The sequence below is a fragment of the Neoarius graeffei genome, chromosome 4 (assembly GCF_027579695.1).
Source record: "Neoarius graeffei isolate fNeoGra1 chromosome 4, fNeoGra1.pri, whole genome shotgun sequence".
Taxonomy (NCBI): Eukaryota; Metazoa; Chordata; class Actinopteri; order Siluriformes; family Ariidae; genus Neoarius; species Neoarius graeffei.
The window spans coordinates 8430675-8444777 of record NC_083572.1 but is presented as its reverse complement, the minus strand read 5'-3'; the positions used below and the strand labels follow the sequence as shown (position 1 = coordinate 8444777).

Here is a 14103-nt window from a genome sequence, read left to right as displayed (position 1 = left end):
CTCCGGTTTCCCCCACAGTCCAAAGACATGCAGGTTAGGTTAACTGGTGACTCTAAATTGACCGTAGGTGTGAATGTGAGTGTGAATGGTTGTCTGTGTCTATGTGTCAGCCCTGTGATGACCGGGCGACTTGTCCAGGGTGTACCCCGCCTTTCGCCCGTAGTCAGCTGGGATAGGCTCCAGCTTGCCTGCGACCCTGTAGAACAGGATAAAGCGGCTAGAGATAATGAGATGAGATGAGTTTGCATGGAAAATTTTTTTTTAGTTATTTTGCTTCATTTATCGAGCGTGTGATTCCCTACTCTATCCAGCAGAGGGCGCAGGCATGCGCAGTGTTACTGTATGACATCAAGCTTGAATAACAAGCGAAGAAGAAGCGGGAAAACATAATGGAGGAGGAAACGAACAACAAATCCGAAAAACAAGCATAAAACCCCAGACAACCTGACGAGCAAAGCATCCAGATCTACTCTCTAATAGGAGGAAAACATGGCATTTGTCACGGCCAGCTGGAATCCTCTTGGAGAGAATTTTTACAGGTAATTAACGGCACAGAGGCTGAAATCTCCACCGCTAGTTAAAGTAGCGCTTAAAATAACTGGTTAAACAGCGACGAGATAAAGGTCATGTAATATAAATGCGTTTAAGTTTGGGGTGTGAGTGTGAAGGAAAAACAAGTGGTTTGGAAATTTCTTGCTGAAAAGCAGATGTGCAGATCATTTAGCAAGTCATGGACGGCTGGGAGGTCATATGACAGATGTGGTGACGTCATCACAACAGGGAATCAATGGAGAGAAAACAAATAACAGCAGCATGCTTGATCACACATATATAAAATAATGTACTATGCAAAAGTCAGTAAAACCTATAGACCATTTCCTTATCAAACTGCACTCATTGTACCTCAGACTATTTTCTTTTTAAAGCAAAGGGTCGCCTCACACCAAATATTGACTTTATTTCATTTATTATGGCTTACTACACGGTGGTGTAGTGGTTAGCGCTGTCGCCTCACAGCAAGAAGGTCCTGGGTTCGAGCCCCGTGGCCGATGAGGGCCTTTCTGTGTGGAGTCTGCATGTTCTCCCCAGGTTTCCTCAGGGTGCTCCGGTTTCCCCCACAGTCCAAATACATGCAGGTTAGGCTAACTGGTGACTCTAAATTGACCGTAGGTGTGAATGTGAGTGTGAATGGGTGTCTGTGTGTCAGCCCTGTGATGACCTGGCGACTTGTCCAGGGTGTACCCCGCCTTTCGCCCGTAGTCAGCTGGGATAGGCTCCAGCTTGCCTGTGACCCTGTAGAACAGGATAAAGCGGCTACAGATCATGAGATGAGATGAGCATTTCTTTACATGTGCCTAAGATTTTTTGCACAGTACTGGGTATGTATGTATATTTTATACCCTGTGGTTACCAGTTTCTCATAATAACGAGACGTTTTTCTGTAATGACGAGAAAATTGAGTTTTTTTTTCTTGAATAGCAGCAGTGCATTGCTATAACAAAATACTAAATTATTTATATATGCAAAAATGACCCGTGTTACCTCATGCAACAAGAAGGCATGAAAACTGCACTTCAAAATGTCATGTTTTTGTCTAAACTTTTTTTTGCATTATTTTATTTATTTATTTATTTATTTTTTAAATGATTGTAGTTTCTTATTTTGGTATGTTACTCTGCATTTGTAGCCTCCCCTGCTTTTGATTTGTTTCCAAAGATGTCTGTATATAATATACAATATCAACATCTTGTTGTTCTTGACATCATTTAAAAACTAAGTTCTCTATATTCTTTTATATATCTTTGTAGCTATTTGAATTCTTCTTAAATGCAGAAATTCATCAGTGTTTTTAATGTGTTGCAATAAACAGGAAGATTGAGCTGTATGAAATGGGCTGGAATCTGAAGGATGGTCTCAGAGATTGTTTAACAGCTGCAGCTCCATACGGTGGGCCAATCGGTAAGTCGTAGATGTTTTTTTTTTTTCAAATCATTCTAATCTAGCTTTGGGACTGGCTGAGAGACGCAACAGGATTACTGATCGATTCTTCATGCCTCTTGATGCATCATGATTGTTTTTATTTCTGTAGCCTACACCCTGAGTTTTCATACCTTTTAATCAAATCAGGTTGAGTCACAAAAGCTTTATTATCCTATGTATGTATGTGAATAGTGCAGAATTACAGTATTGGAGAAAGAATACAGTGGTACACATTTATCTCTTTGGACATCATCTAACTAGTCAAATATTTAAATTCCTCATTTTATTCCCAAATCATCATTTCGCAGGGTGATGATATACTCTGATGTTAACTCTTACACCTGTCGTTCTGTCTTAGCCCTGCTGAGGGAGCCTCAACACCGCTCTCCCAGCGCCCGACCCCAGTTAGAGATCTACTCCGCTTCTGGAGGGAGTCTCGCCAGCTTTCCGGTAAACCCCCATGTGACAAACGGGCTGGTGCAAAGTGAGAGTGTGTTCCTCCTTTTGCAGGAACAGGCGTGATTAACGTGTTTGTCTGTGTGTAGTGGAAGAGCGGTGTGGTGAAGCATCTAGGCTGGACGGTGTGTGACGATCTACTGTGCATTCAGGAGGATGGCACTGTTCTCGTTTACGACCTCTTTGGCAGTTTCAAGAGACACTTCAGCATGGGCAATGTGAGAAGATATGACAAGTGTGCACAACACAAACCTTATGATTTGTCTCAGGATGAAATCACACTTGGCGTGTTCAGTATGTTCTTTTTAGGTTAGGGAGAACTCTGGGTGTAAATTGATCAGGTCCAAGCTTTAACTAAGACGTCACTTGCATTACGGTTCTCTCTGGAACTAGGAGGTGGGACAGAGCCAGGTTCTCGAGGCCAAGGTTTTCCATTCGCCATATGGAACTGGAATTGCCATAGTAACCGGAGCATCCCGGTTTACCCTGGCAACAAACATTGATGATCTGAAGCTGAGGAGGTTACCTGAGGTGCAAGGTAAGCACCCTGTTATTCTGTCCAGAACTATATCTTTTTTTTTTTTTCCTTAGTGTATCTATCTTTATCTTTTCTTCAGTATCTGTCCATATGTTTTGTCTTTATTGTTTATTATATTTCAGGTCTCCAGGGGGCGCCGACTTGCTGGGCAGTGCTAACCCAGGACCGACAGAGTAAAGTGCTGGTGGCAAACGGTGCTGATCTTTTTATTTTGGACTACACCACATGTACTGAAGTGGTGAGGAGCTACCCCACACACACACACACACACACACACACACACACACACAGTGTGGTGCAAAAGTCTTAGGCACATGTAAAGAAATGCTGTCGACCAAAAATGGCTTAAAAATAATGAAATGAAATGTTTGAGCATTAAAATAAAACAAACACTATAAACAGTAATCAGTAATCCATAATGAATGAAACAAAGTCAATATTTGGTGTGAGACGACCCCTTTTGTTTAAAAAAAAAAAGAGTGCAGTTCGATAAGGAAATGAGCTGTAGGTTTTACTGAGCATCTTGCAGAACCAGCCACAGTTCTTCTGGACACTTTGACTGTCACACTCGCTTCTTAATTTTGCACCAAAACCCAGTATCCTTCATTATGTTTTCTTTTTTAATCTGAAAAGTGCTCTCTTATGGAATGTGTTGCTCAGATACAAGCTTTTTTTTTTTTTTTTTCTCCTTTCCTGTAACGTTTAATTTTGTGCTGGAAAAATGAACGTTTGGAACTCTAAAATGTTTTTGTGCTGACTTGATAATGTAGAAGTCATAAAATAGAAATCTATAACAAAGTTTTTATGGAAAAAAAAATAGGGTGCCTAAGACTTTTGCACAGTACTGTATATCGGCTGACTGGCACCTTGAATGAATATTTGTAATCGCACATTTTTGCCTTGTGTGGATGTGTGTTTCAGAACCCTCCAGGCCTCTCTCCTCAGGCCTCCAGTATAGTACACATGTGTGTATCCTTCAGCTATAAGTACCTGGCGCTGTTTACCGACTCGGGCCATGTGTGGATGGGCTCCACCAACCTGAAGGTATGTAATGAATATAACACACAGCTTACACTTAACGTTCAACACTTGAGTTGTATTACAGGAAATCCTAACAATCCACGAATCGCCTCGGTGTGAAAATTGGATTTTTGAACCAAAGAAATTGTCAGATTAAAAAAAAAAAAACGCTATTTTCTACATAATTTAGTTTTGCGAATTCCCACCTCCTGCCTCATGAAACAACACACTTCCAATCATGCTTCTTAACACACTCTGAGGAAAGAGCTATCTGCTGTCTTCTGCGTACATTAGCTCATAGATGCCCATAAGTGGCAAGTGTCACTGTGATTGACACTCTAACAGGGGAGAGAGAATAATGCCGCTTTTCCACTACAAACGCGGCTGAGTCGGGCTGAGCCATGCCGTGCTGAGTCGAGCTGAGCGGGGCTATTGAAGTTGCATTTCGACTACAACCGCACTGAACCGTGCTGGCTGGAAGTGGGTGGACACATTGGGTGGAGTTAGCGAAAGTGGGTGGACATCACGTGATGTCGTTAAGCGGCGCAAACAGTGACATCAGTGGGGGGTGTCATGGCTCAGATGGCTAAGGCACCATACCATAAATCCGGGGACCCGGGTTCGACTCCGACCCGAGGTCATTTCCCGATCCCTCCCCGTCTCTCTCTCCCGCTCATTTCCTGTCTCTCTATACTGTCCTATCTATAAAAAAAAAACAAAAAAAACAGTGACATCAGTGATCTTTTAAGCGGTAGTCTCACGACCCGGATAGTAAACAATAAACATGGAGTCGTTAGTGTTGCTGGTCTTGGTGCTGTGGCTTGTTGTCACCGACAACGCCAACAGATACTGGCAAGAGCGTATAGATGAGGCGAGGCGCATAAGGCTTCAGAAATTCTCGTAATTCGTAATTATTCTTCTTCCGGGTTTGCGGTGTTTACAGATCCCAGCGTGCTCGTGGGGTGTGTGTGGGCATGTGCGGACACTCCTCCCCACCAATCAGTGCACAGGGGAGTGTCTGCTCACGCCCCCAGCCTCACTCAGCTCGGTTTGGCTCGCTTCAGCCCCACTCCAAAACTGTGCGAGTTTTGGGTGCTAAGCAGGGCTGAAGCGAGCTGAGTCGTGCTGTTCTGAGATAGTCGAAACGCGAGCCGTGTCGGGCTGAAGTGAGCTGAAGCGAGCTGAAGTGAGCTGAAAAAGGGTAGTGGAAAAGGGCCATTAGACTTCTCTCCCATCCAGAATCCAGAGAGCATGGCGAAATTTGCCGTCTTGACTCCTGGACTCTGATAGTTTTGGCCTTGTCTGGATTCAAACTTCTAATGATTGTTGTGCCACTCTGGAGATCAGAAGCTATTGTCAGGTTTTTTTTTTTAAAAAACATTGATTTCAACACATTGGCTTGGCAATCTGGTTTGGGTTTATGTCGCTCTAAATATATAATATATTCAAGCAGAAGAGAGTCTGATCTTGACCTACGTCACGAATAAAAGTGAATGAAGCCTATATACATTAATACCTTTTTTTAAAACAATCTTTGATGCTCTTATGTCACTGATATCGCTCTGAGTTTGTTTCATGGCACACAGTTCAACCACTGTTTTATCTTTTTGTTGCTGGAAAGGACAGAAAACTCACTGAATGTTTGTGTGCAGGAAAAACTCAGTGAGGTAGAGACCAAAGTCAGAAATCCACCCAGACAGATGGCATGGTAGGTGTTTGACTTAAGTGTGTGGCTTCCTATATAGCCTGTCTATTGAAATATTTGTGGCGGTCTGGGAAAACCCTTCAGATGTCACTGGATACATTTTGTCAGACAACTAAAAACGATGAAAAATCGCAATTTGGACAAATATTTGAAGTTTGGGGTTTTCTGTTTAGAACATCAACTAGTTTGCATAAAGCTAACTGTGATTTTCTTCTGCGCTACAGTCGGAGCGCAGTCTTTAAATTCTCTTTTTTTCCCACTTTAGCCTGTTTTTTTTTTAAATGCTAGACTTTTTTTTTTTACATATATGTATACACACACAACACACACTCACTGGCCACTTTAATAGGAACTTTGTTCTTGATTCGAAGATCCCTGTTCTTGGCTGCAGGAGTGGAACCCAATGTGGTTTTCTGTTGCATGCTGAGATGCTTTTCTGCTCACCATGGTTATAAAGAGTGATTTATATGAGTTACTATATCCTTCCTGGCAAAAAAGCTTGAGCCAATCTGGCCATTTTCTGATCTCTGACCTCTCTTATCAACAAGGCGTTTATTTCCACCCACAGAACTGTCGTTCACTCAGTCAGTGTTTTTTGTTTTTCGCACCATTCTGTGTAAACTCTAGAGACTGGTGTGTGTGTGTGTGTGTGTGAACCACAGGAGATCAGTAGTTTTCTGAAATACTCAAACCAGTCCTTCTGGCTCAAACCGACACCCATGGCACAGTGAAAGAAAGTCACGCTTTGAGATCACAATTTTTCCCGTTCTGATGTTTGATGTGAACATTAACTGAAGCTCTTGATTTGTATTTGCGTGATGTTATGCATCATGCTGCTGTCAAGGGACCGGCTGATCAGATAACTGCAGAAAACAGCAGGTGGATGATGTTCCTAATAAAGTGGCCAGTGTGCATGTGTAATTATATAATGAGACCATGTGAAGGGTTTTCCCAGGCTGCCACATCTAATAAAATATATTTTACTGTAGGGAAAGTAATTAAAAAAAAAAATCTTCCTCTCCTTTCTCTGTAGGTGTCGCAGGCCTAAAAGTCAGCAGCCCTCAGTGGTGGTCATGTGGGATCGGTACCTGCTGGTTGTAGGAGTGTGTAAAGACACTATCCCATACCACCTCGACGACGACTCGCTTCTGGTCCCAGAGCTGGACAGTGTTCGAATCATCAACGCCACAAATCATGAACTGTTGCAGGAGGTACCAGGTGAGAACAACACACACACAGACACACACCCCTATAGACGTATAAAAAATGATTGACATATATTGTGTTCTTTGGTAGCTTCCTGTGAGGAAATCTTTAAAATTGCCTCCATGGCTCCTGGAGCACTGCTGCTGGAGGCTCACAAAGAATATGAGGTGGGAATTTGATGAAAAGTAAATATTGTGGTGTTATTTTTCATGGTGATTAGCTGATTTGACTTGTACAGTAACTGACAATCTTGCTTTATCAGTATGGCGATGTAATATGTGTGTGTGTGTGTGTGTGTGTGTGTGTGTGTGTGTAGAAAGAGAGCCAGAAGGCGGATGAGTATCTGAGGGAGATTAAGGAGCAGAATCTGTTGGGGGAGGCGGTGAGGCAGTGTGTCGAGGCAGCAGGACATGAGCATGAGGCAGAGACGCAAAAATCCCTCCTGAGGGTGAGTCACTCTGAACGTTATACTTGGCGCTGTAATGGAATTTTAAAAATGCCAATAATTCAAGAGTACATTGCTGATGTTTTTACGAGCATATTTGTATAGCCTGTATAAATAGGACCGGTTCCATTTGCATCAACGGAGGAGGACAAAGTCTGTGTTAATGTCAAACGTTCAACTAAAGTGAAAGAATTTTCCAGACTGTCTAAAAGCCTGTTCACGCAAAGATAATTATTCGTTAATATTAAATATGCATAAGCCTTTAGCCAATAACTGCTGTATCTCTCAAGGCAAAAACTTTGTTTTTCCCCCATAACGTGTTATTTAATGTACCTTTTTTTTTTTTTTGTCCACCCACAGGCGGCCTCCTTCGGAAAATGTTTTCTCAGTAATTTTTCCCCTGAGCCGTTTGTCAGCATGTGTCGAGACCTGCGAGTGTTAAACGCAGTGAGAGATTACACCGTGGGAATCCCTCTCACACACACTCAGTTCAAACAGATGACTGTTCAAGTGCTCACAGACCGGTGAGACAAAACCTGTCCGTGTGTTCATTATTGTCAGTGTATTATTATTATTATTATTCAAGCTTTGTTACACTGGGACTATAAAGTTTAAAGTACAATTAGAGAGAAAAAAATAAATGAGGCAAAGAGGTTTAGAAATCTGTTAAGATAATATAAAAGGAGTAAGAAGAAAAAGTGGTAAAAAAAAGTCTGATAAAATAAAAAGCAGGAAATGACATTTTGTTTTGAAGCATTAATATAGTATTAAATATTGAAATTCATTATGTCTTATTCCTTGTTTATATATTAATTGCTCTCTGTCTATCCTTTTTTGTCTTTTGGTCTGTCTGTCTGTCTTTCTTTTGGTCTTTTTTTTTTCTGTCTTAGACTAGTATATCGCAAGCTGTATCCTCTTGCCATCGAGATCTGCCGCTATCTGAAAACTCCTGAGTACCAGGGTGTGAGTCGAGTGCTCAAACACTGGGCCTGTTGTAAGGTACAGTATAGAGGCAGAGCCACACTGAGGTGGGGTTTACATTAGACCGTATCAGCGGATCATCAGATTAACGTTTTTAAAACGATTAGTGTGCACACAGCAACGCCAATACACGATTCGCGTGCACACAGCAACGCCAATACACGGATACGCTCGGCTCCGCAGGCATCCTGCGCTCCAAATCACTCCGCCCTGAACAGCGAGTGCCCTCTGGAGGGTGCACACTCCGGCCCTGCGCAGCTCACAGAGCGCACGAGTGGAGTGCACGAGCAGTGATTTGGGACTGAGCCGCTGTGTGTGTGATCTCAGTGCATGTCGGGCATGTGTGTCACTTACCACTTGCAAGTGGAAGGATGGCAAGCCTAAAGACAATCATAACTACACAATGGGCAGTATTTGCAGTATTTTCATACTTTTATACTCTTTAATGAAAGGTGATACAAGGCGGAAGTCTGCGACGTTTTTCAGCAGTCGCGTCACATGACCAACGCCAGCGAATCAGGAAGGTGGATGTCACAGTGACGTTGTCCAATGACGACGCCAGCTAGAGCTCAGCACAGCGTATCCGCGTATTCTCAGTGTTTACACAGCACCGGACCAGACACGATCTGGATTGAATACGTGGACCCTGGCGGATTCCCGTTTCCCGGCGTTTCCAGGCGTTTTAATGTAAACGGACAGTGCATCCGCGAAGAAAACGAGACAGATACGGTCTAATGTAAACTTGGCCTGAGGCAGAGGTGGCTGTGGCTCCCCCTGACCACCCTTGGTGTCATCCCAAATTACTTTTTTTTTTCTTTCTTGTAACTCACTAATTAGTGTGTTACCACTGTGTCACGTCATTTGAATAGTTATAGAGAGAGTGACCGCTTGTGTGTGTAGGTGCAGCAGAAAGAGGAGGCTGATGAGGTCATTGCGAGGAACATCAGTCTCAAGCTGGGTGATGCTGCTGGAATCTCCTACTCTGAGATTGCAAACAAAGCCTATGAATGCGGACGCACTGAACTCGCTATAAAGGTACACGCGCAACATGCTGACACTTTGACTTTACCTGTGTTTCACACACATTCATTATTCCTCAGTGCTTTTTGTTTTTTTCTGTCAATCTCTTCTTTCTTTCTCAGCTGCTGGAGTTTGAGCCTCGCTCTGGTGAGCAGGTTCCTCTGCTGCTGAGGATGAAGAGGAGCCAGTTAGCGCTCAGCAAAGCTATCGAGAGTGGAGACACGGACCTTGGTATAAATACACGCACAGCCTCAAACACATTGAATGCAGAACTTATGCATTATCTGTATAGATTCAACACAGATACCGAAGAGATCTGACCAAAGCTACTGAAATGCCTACAAACGTCTTGTTTATGCAAATCCTGCTTGATGTAACGGGGGGAGAACCTGAATGCACGCATGTTATTTACGACAGACTAAAATATTTTTAAAATAACTATATTGTCTTGGAAATGGAAGGTTTAACAAAACATTAGCCACAAAGGAAGTTTAATAATAAATTGATTTTGAACATGCTGTTGTTTTCACAAAGAAAACTGTCTAGTCAATTATTTGGTGATTTTCTGTTAGTGAACATTTATGGAAGGAGTCTCCAGCATCAGTGTTTTATAACAGTCATGAATAAAGCGATAACTAAGTTTTTCCGCTACAGAAAGGTCGAAGGACAGGGCACGTTGTGTTTCTTGGTAACGTACTATAGGCTGCATTTAAAAAAAAAAAATTCTTGAGAGTTAGATGTTGGTGAGAGAACGACTATTTACACCTGCTATATCATAAGAGTGTGTGAATTAACATTGATTCTTATTAAAGCAATAGTTCGGGATTTTTGACATGAATCTGTATGGCATCCCCGTCAACAGTGTCGTGCAAACACACTGACTTACCCCCGACAGCATCCTGTGAGTCCAGTTCTTGTCTGGTTTTGGTCCAGACGAAAGTAGTCCGGCAAGTTTGTTGGGGTCACGAAAGTAAAACGTTTTCCTTCTCAAAACAGTATGTGTTCAAAAGAGTGATATATTTGCATCACAAAACCGTTGCCAAATAAAAAGTCAGACCTCGCAATTATTTGGCGCTACAGTATATTTTGTCTCCCTCGGTATCACTGTGCGCTGTCATGTTGACATCTGCGCAGGAATCAACACCTTTCCCATTGTTTGGCAGTGATTAGGAGTTCAGATCAGCGGCGCTAACAAGCTAATTTGAGAGCTCCAGCTGCGGCTCCAGCTTCACCTTCTTCCACTTCTCTGTCCACCCTTTCTCTCTCTGCCCGTTCTAACTCCATCTGGCGAATTTCTTCATCTGTATATTCGGGTTCATAAAGATATCCCTTTGGCTGTGAGATCAAGTCAGTGTTTTCAACGTCGCTGTCGTAGTCAGACATGTTGTCGCTAACTTTGCTAGCAGTAAACAATGAATGAAACAGCCGTAGCTGTCACCTGGCGGCAGCGCTCAGTGATAAGAAGGGAGAGAAAATAGTGCCAAGCGATTTCGAGGTCTGACTTTTTATTTGGCAACGGTTTTGTGATGCAAATATATCACTCTTTTGAACACGTACTGTTTTGAGACGAAAAACGTTTTACTTTCGTGACCCCAACAAACTTGCCAGACTACTTTCGTCTGGACCAAAACTGGACAAGAACTGGACTCACAGGATGCTGTCAGGGGTAAGTCAGTGTGTTTGCACGACACTATTGATGGGGATGCCATACAGATTCATGTCAAAAATCCCGAACTATCCCTTTAAAGTGTATACTTCACAGTGTACACAGTGGTAACGTACCTGAAGAATGAGATGAACAGAGGAGACTTCTTCATGACTCTTCGGAACCAGCCTGTGGCCCTTAGCCTCTACAGACAGGTACCATACACACTTCACCATGTGTTTGTGTTTAACTCGGTGTGGATTTGTGCATTTCACTTCCTTGTGTGTGTTTCAGTTCTGTAAGCATCAGGAACAGGATACGCTGAAGGATCTCTTTAATCAAGATGACGATCACCAGGAACTGGGCAATTTCTACGTGAAAGCTAGTTACAAAGAAAAGGTAGGATCCGAAGAGACTATAGATTCGCAGTAAGAGACTTTTGTTTTATTGTGATCTAATTAATCCACTGTCTTGTGTGTACATTTGACAGAGGCTGGAGGCTCGAGTGTCTTTATTACAAAGTGCAGTAGATGAGTACAACAAGGCCAAGAATGAATTTGCTACCAAGGTGAGTGATACAATGTGAAGGATAAACGTGCTTGTACATTTACAATCTCTCTGATTAGTTTGAAAGGTGAACTCTGCATGTTTACTTGCAGAAATATTCCGTTTATGATCATATATTTGGCTTCGGCGTCTCTTGTTTAGGCCACAGAGGAGGAGATGCGTCTGTTGCGTTTCCAGAGGAAGCTGGAGGAGGATAAAGGCGAGTACCTCACCGGTTTCTCTCTGCACGATACTCTGAGCACCTTGCTGTCTCTGGGTCTGCACAAGCACGCTGAGCAGCTCTACAAGGACTTCAGAGTGCCCGATAAGAGGTGCGTATCTGTCTGTGGTGAATAAAGATTCTGGTAAACACCAAGCAACTGCAAACTGGGCAATACTCGAATCACTAACCATGTCTGGGTCAGTAGAAGTACTGTTAAGTAACAGATATAAAACGCGCGCATGTGCTGTTATAGGAAGATAATCGGTACTGGGGCAGTGTACATGAGGAATATAAATCTGCAGTGAGGTGCATTGCACTTACAGGAGCTGAGAGCATACAGTTCTTTCTATGAGTCAGTCAGTGAGTCAATTTGTGACAGAGTCAGTCAGTGGCAGTCACGGAGTCAGTGTGTGCGAGTCAAGTCAGTGAGTCACATATGTGTAACTGTTTGTTCCTCACAGGTATTGGTGGCTGAAGCTGACAGCACTGGCTGATAAAGCAGACTGGGAGGAGCTTGAGAAATTTGCCAAAAGCAAGAAATCGCCCATCGGCTACCTGGTAAAGAGAAGTGTAGACTTTGTAATCCATATGATTATCCGTATAAAAACTGTCCCATGGGGGCGTCGTGGCTCAGGTGGATAAGGCACCATACCATAAACCCGGGGACCCGGGTTCGATTCCGACCTGAGGTCATTTCCCGATCCCTCCCCGTCTCTCTCTCCCGCTCATTTCCTGTCTCTACACTATCCTATCCAATAAAGGTGAAATTTTATTAAAAAAAAAAAACTATCCCGTGATGTTTGCTGAACTTTGTTCTTAATTGCAGCACTTTGTTGAAGCCTGCGTGAAACGAAACAACAGATTCGAGGCCAAGAAATATGTGTCGAAGGTCACACCGGAGCAGAAGGTCAAAGCCCACCTGGCAGTAGGGTAAGTTTTTCTTAGTGTTTGTCACAAATATTTTTAAAATATCTATCTATCTATCTATCTATCTATCTATCTATCTATCTATCTATCTATCTATCTATCTACTTTTTTTTTTTCCCCTCTCTCAGTGATTTGGAAGGGGCAGCAAGTGCAGCTATTGAGAGGAGGAACGAGGGAGAGATCAACACGGTCCTGTCTCACTGTTCCTCCACAACAGACCGTGCGCTGGTAGAACGTCTTAACCGTGCCAAGACCACTGCCACCAAAAAGTGAATCGTGACATCACATGGCTTTGCCTGTTACCAAATAGTGGTCAAATCGGCACTCTCCACATTTTCTGCTTGTAGTGTTGGACATTTCAGAGGGATCTCAGCTCTTGTAATGGAGTTTCATTAGAAAATGCACTTGATGGCGGACGCTGCAGGGAACTCTGGATTACTATAGGGCATAAAAAGAAATAAAACATGTCCTCAAGCTGTTTTGAGTCCGTCTATTATGAAATTTTTACTAAAACTGCAGTTACTTCATACAGTACTTACTGTGATTATGATTTAATGCTCAGCTTTATTCTGTACCATTGTTCATTGTTTGTATAAATTAATTTAATGTACTCCTGTTTTGTTTGAAATTTGGCATGCAATTAACTGTCTAATTAAACTAACTGTCGGGGGAAAAAAAAAAAAAACTGTGGGTGTTTTTGGATTGTTTCATTTTGAAATGATTTCATGTTCGATATTAAGCTTGGAAAATACCCTAGTTTACTGCTACAGAAAAATAATTCTTGAATAACTTCAGGATGGTATTCGACCACTTTGTTGTTGATTGATTCATTTATCTATTCCTGGAACAACACGCCCTGTTAGATTTTATTCCTCTCATCTCCTCCTAACTGTAATATTTGTGCGTTGTATGTCAGTGAATGACTCGCCGGCCACTTTATTAGGAACACCCATCCACCTGCTGTTTTATACAGTTATCTAATCATCAGCACAATTCATAAAATTATGCAGATACAAACCAAAAGCTTCGGTTAATGTTCACAATGTTCAAACATCAGAATGGGAAAATTGTGATCTCAAAGTGTGACTTGCACTGTGGCGTGGGTGTTGATTTGAGCCAGATGGACTGGTTTGAACAGTCTAGAATTGATGCAGACTGGTGCGAAAAACAAAAAAACACAGAGTGAGAGACAGTTCTGCAGATGGAAACAAACACCTTGTTGATAAGAGAGGTCGGAGGAGAATTGCCAGATTGGTTCAAGCTGCCAGTAAGTCATAGCAACTCTTTACAACCGTGGTGAGCAGCAAAGCATTTCAGCATGCAACAGAAGACCACACCGGGTTCCACTCCTGCAGCCAAGAACAAGTTCCTATTAAAGTGGCTGGTGAGTGTATAAATAAAACAGTACTGC

At 42.6% G+C, this 14103-nt stretch overlaps 1 protein-coding gene across 1 annotated transcript; it reads left to right on the top strand.

Moving 5' to 3' along the window:
* The first annotated feature begins 352 nt into the window (after window positions 1-352).
* On the top strand, window positions 353-13377 carry vps16 (VPS16 core subunit of CORVET and HOPS complexes). The gene is made up of 22 exons (XM_060918795.1): window positions 353-539; window positions 1871-1959; window positions 2339-2430; window positions 2526-2654; window positions 2830-2974; window positions 3097-3212; window positions 3896-4018; window positions 5647-5702; window positions 6733-6917; window positions 6996-7072; window positions 7222-7353; window positions 7711-7874; window positions 8241-8349; window positions 9232-9366; window positions 9474-9582; window positions 11114-11211; window positions 11291-11395; window positions 11487-11564; window positions 11705-11874; window positions 12227-12323; window positions 12592-12695; window positions 12821-13377. The coding sequence occupies exons 1-22, from the start codon at window positions 490-492 to the stop codon at window positions 12963-12965; spliced, it is 2508 nt and encodes an 835-aa protein (XP_060774778.1). The 5' UTR covers window positions 353-489; the 3' UTR covers window positions 12966-13377.
* The last annotated feature ends 726 nt before the right edge of the window (window positions 13378-14103 follow it).

Excerpts from the sequence above, each read along its gene's own strand:
- vps16 (XM_060918795.1), top strand. The coding sequence starts at position 490 with ATGGCATTTGTCACGGCCAGCTGGAATCCTCTTGGAGAGAATTTTTAC. Across the intron at positions 6,918-6,995 it reads ACTGTTGCAGGAGGTACCAG|CTTCCTGTGAGGAAATCTTT; the intron begins GTGAGAACAACA and ends GTTCTTTGGTAG. Across the intron at positions 12,324-12,591 it reads AATCGCCCATCGGCTACCTG|CACTTTGTTGAAGCCTGCGT; the intron begins GTAAAGAGAAGT and ends TCTTAATTGCAG.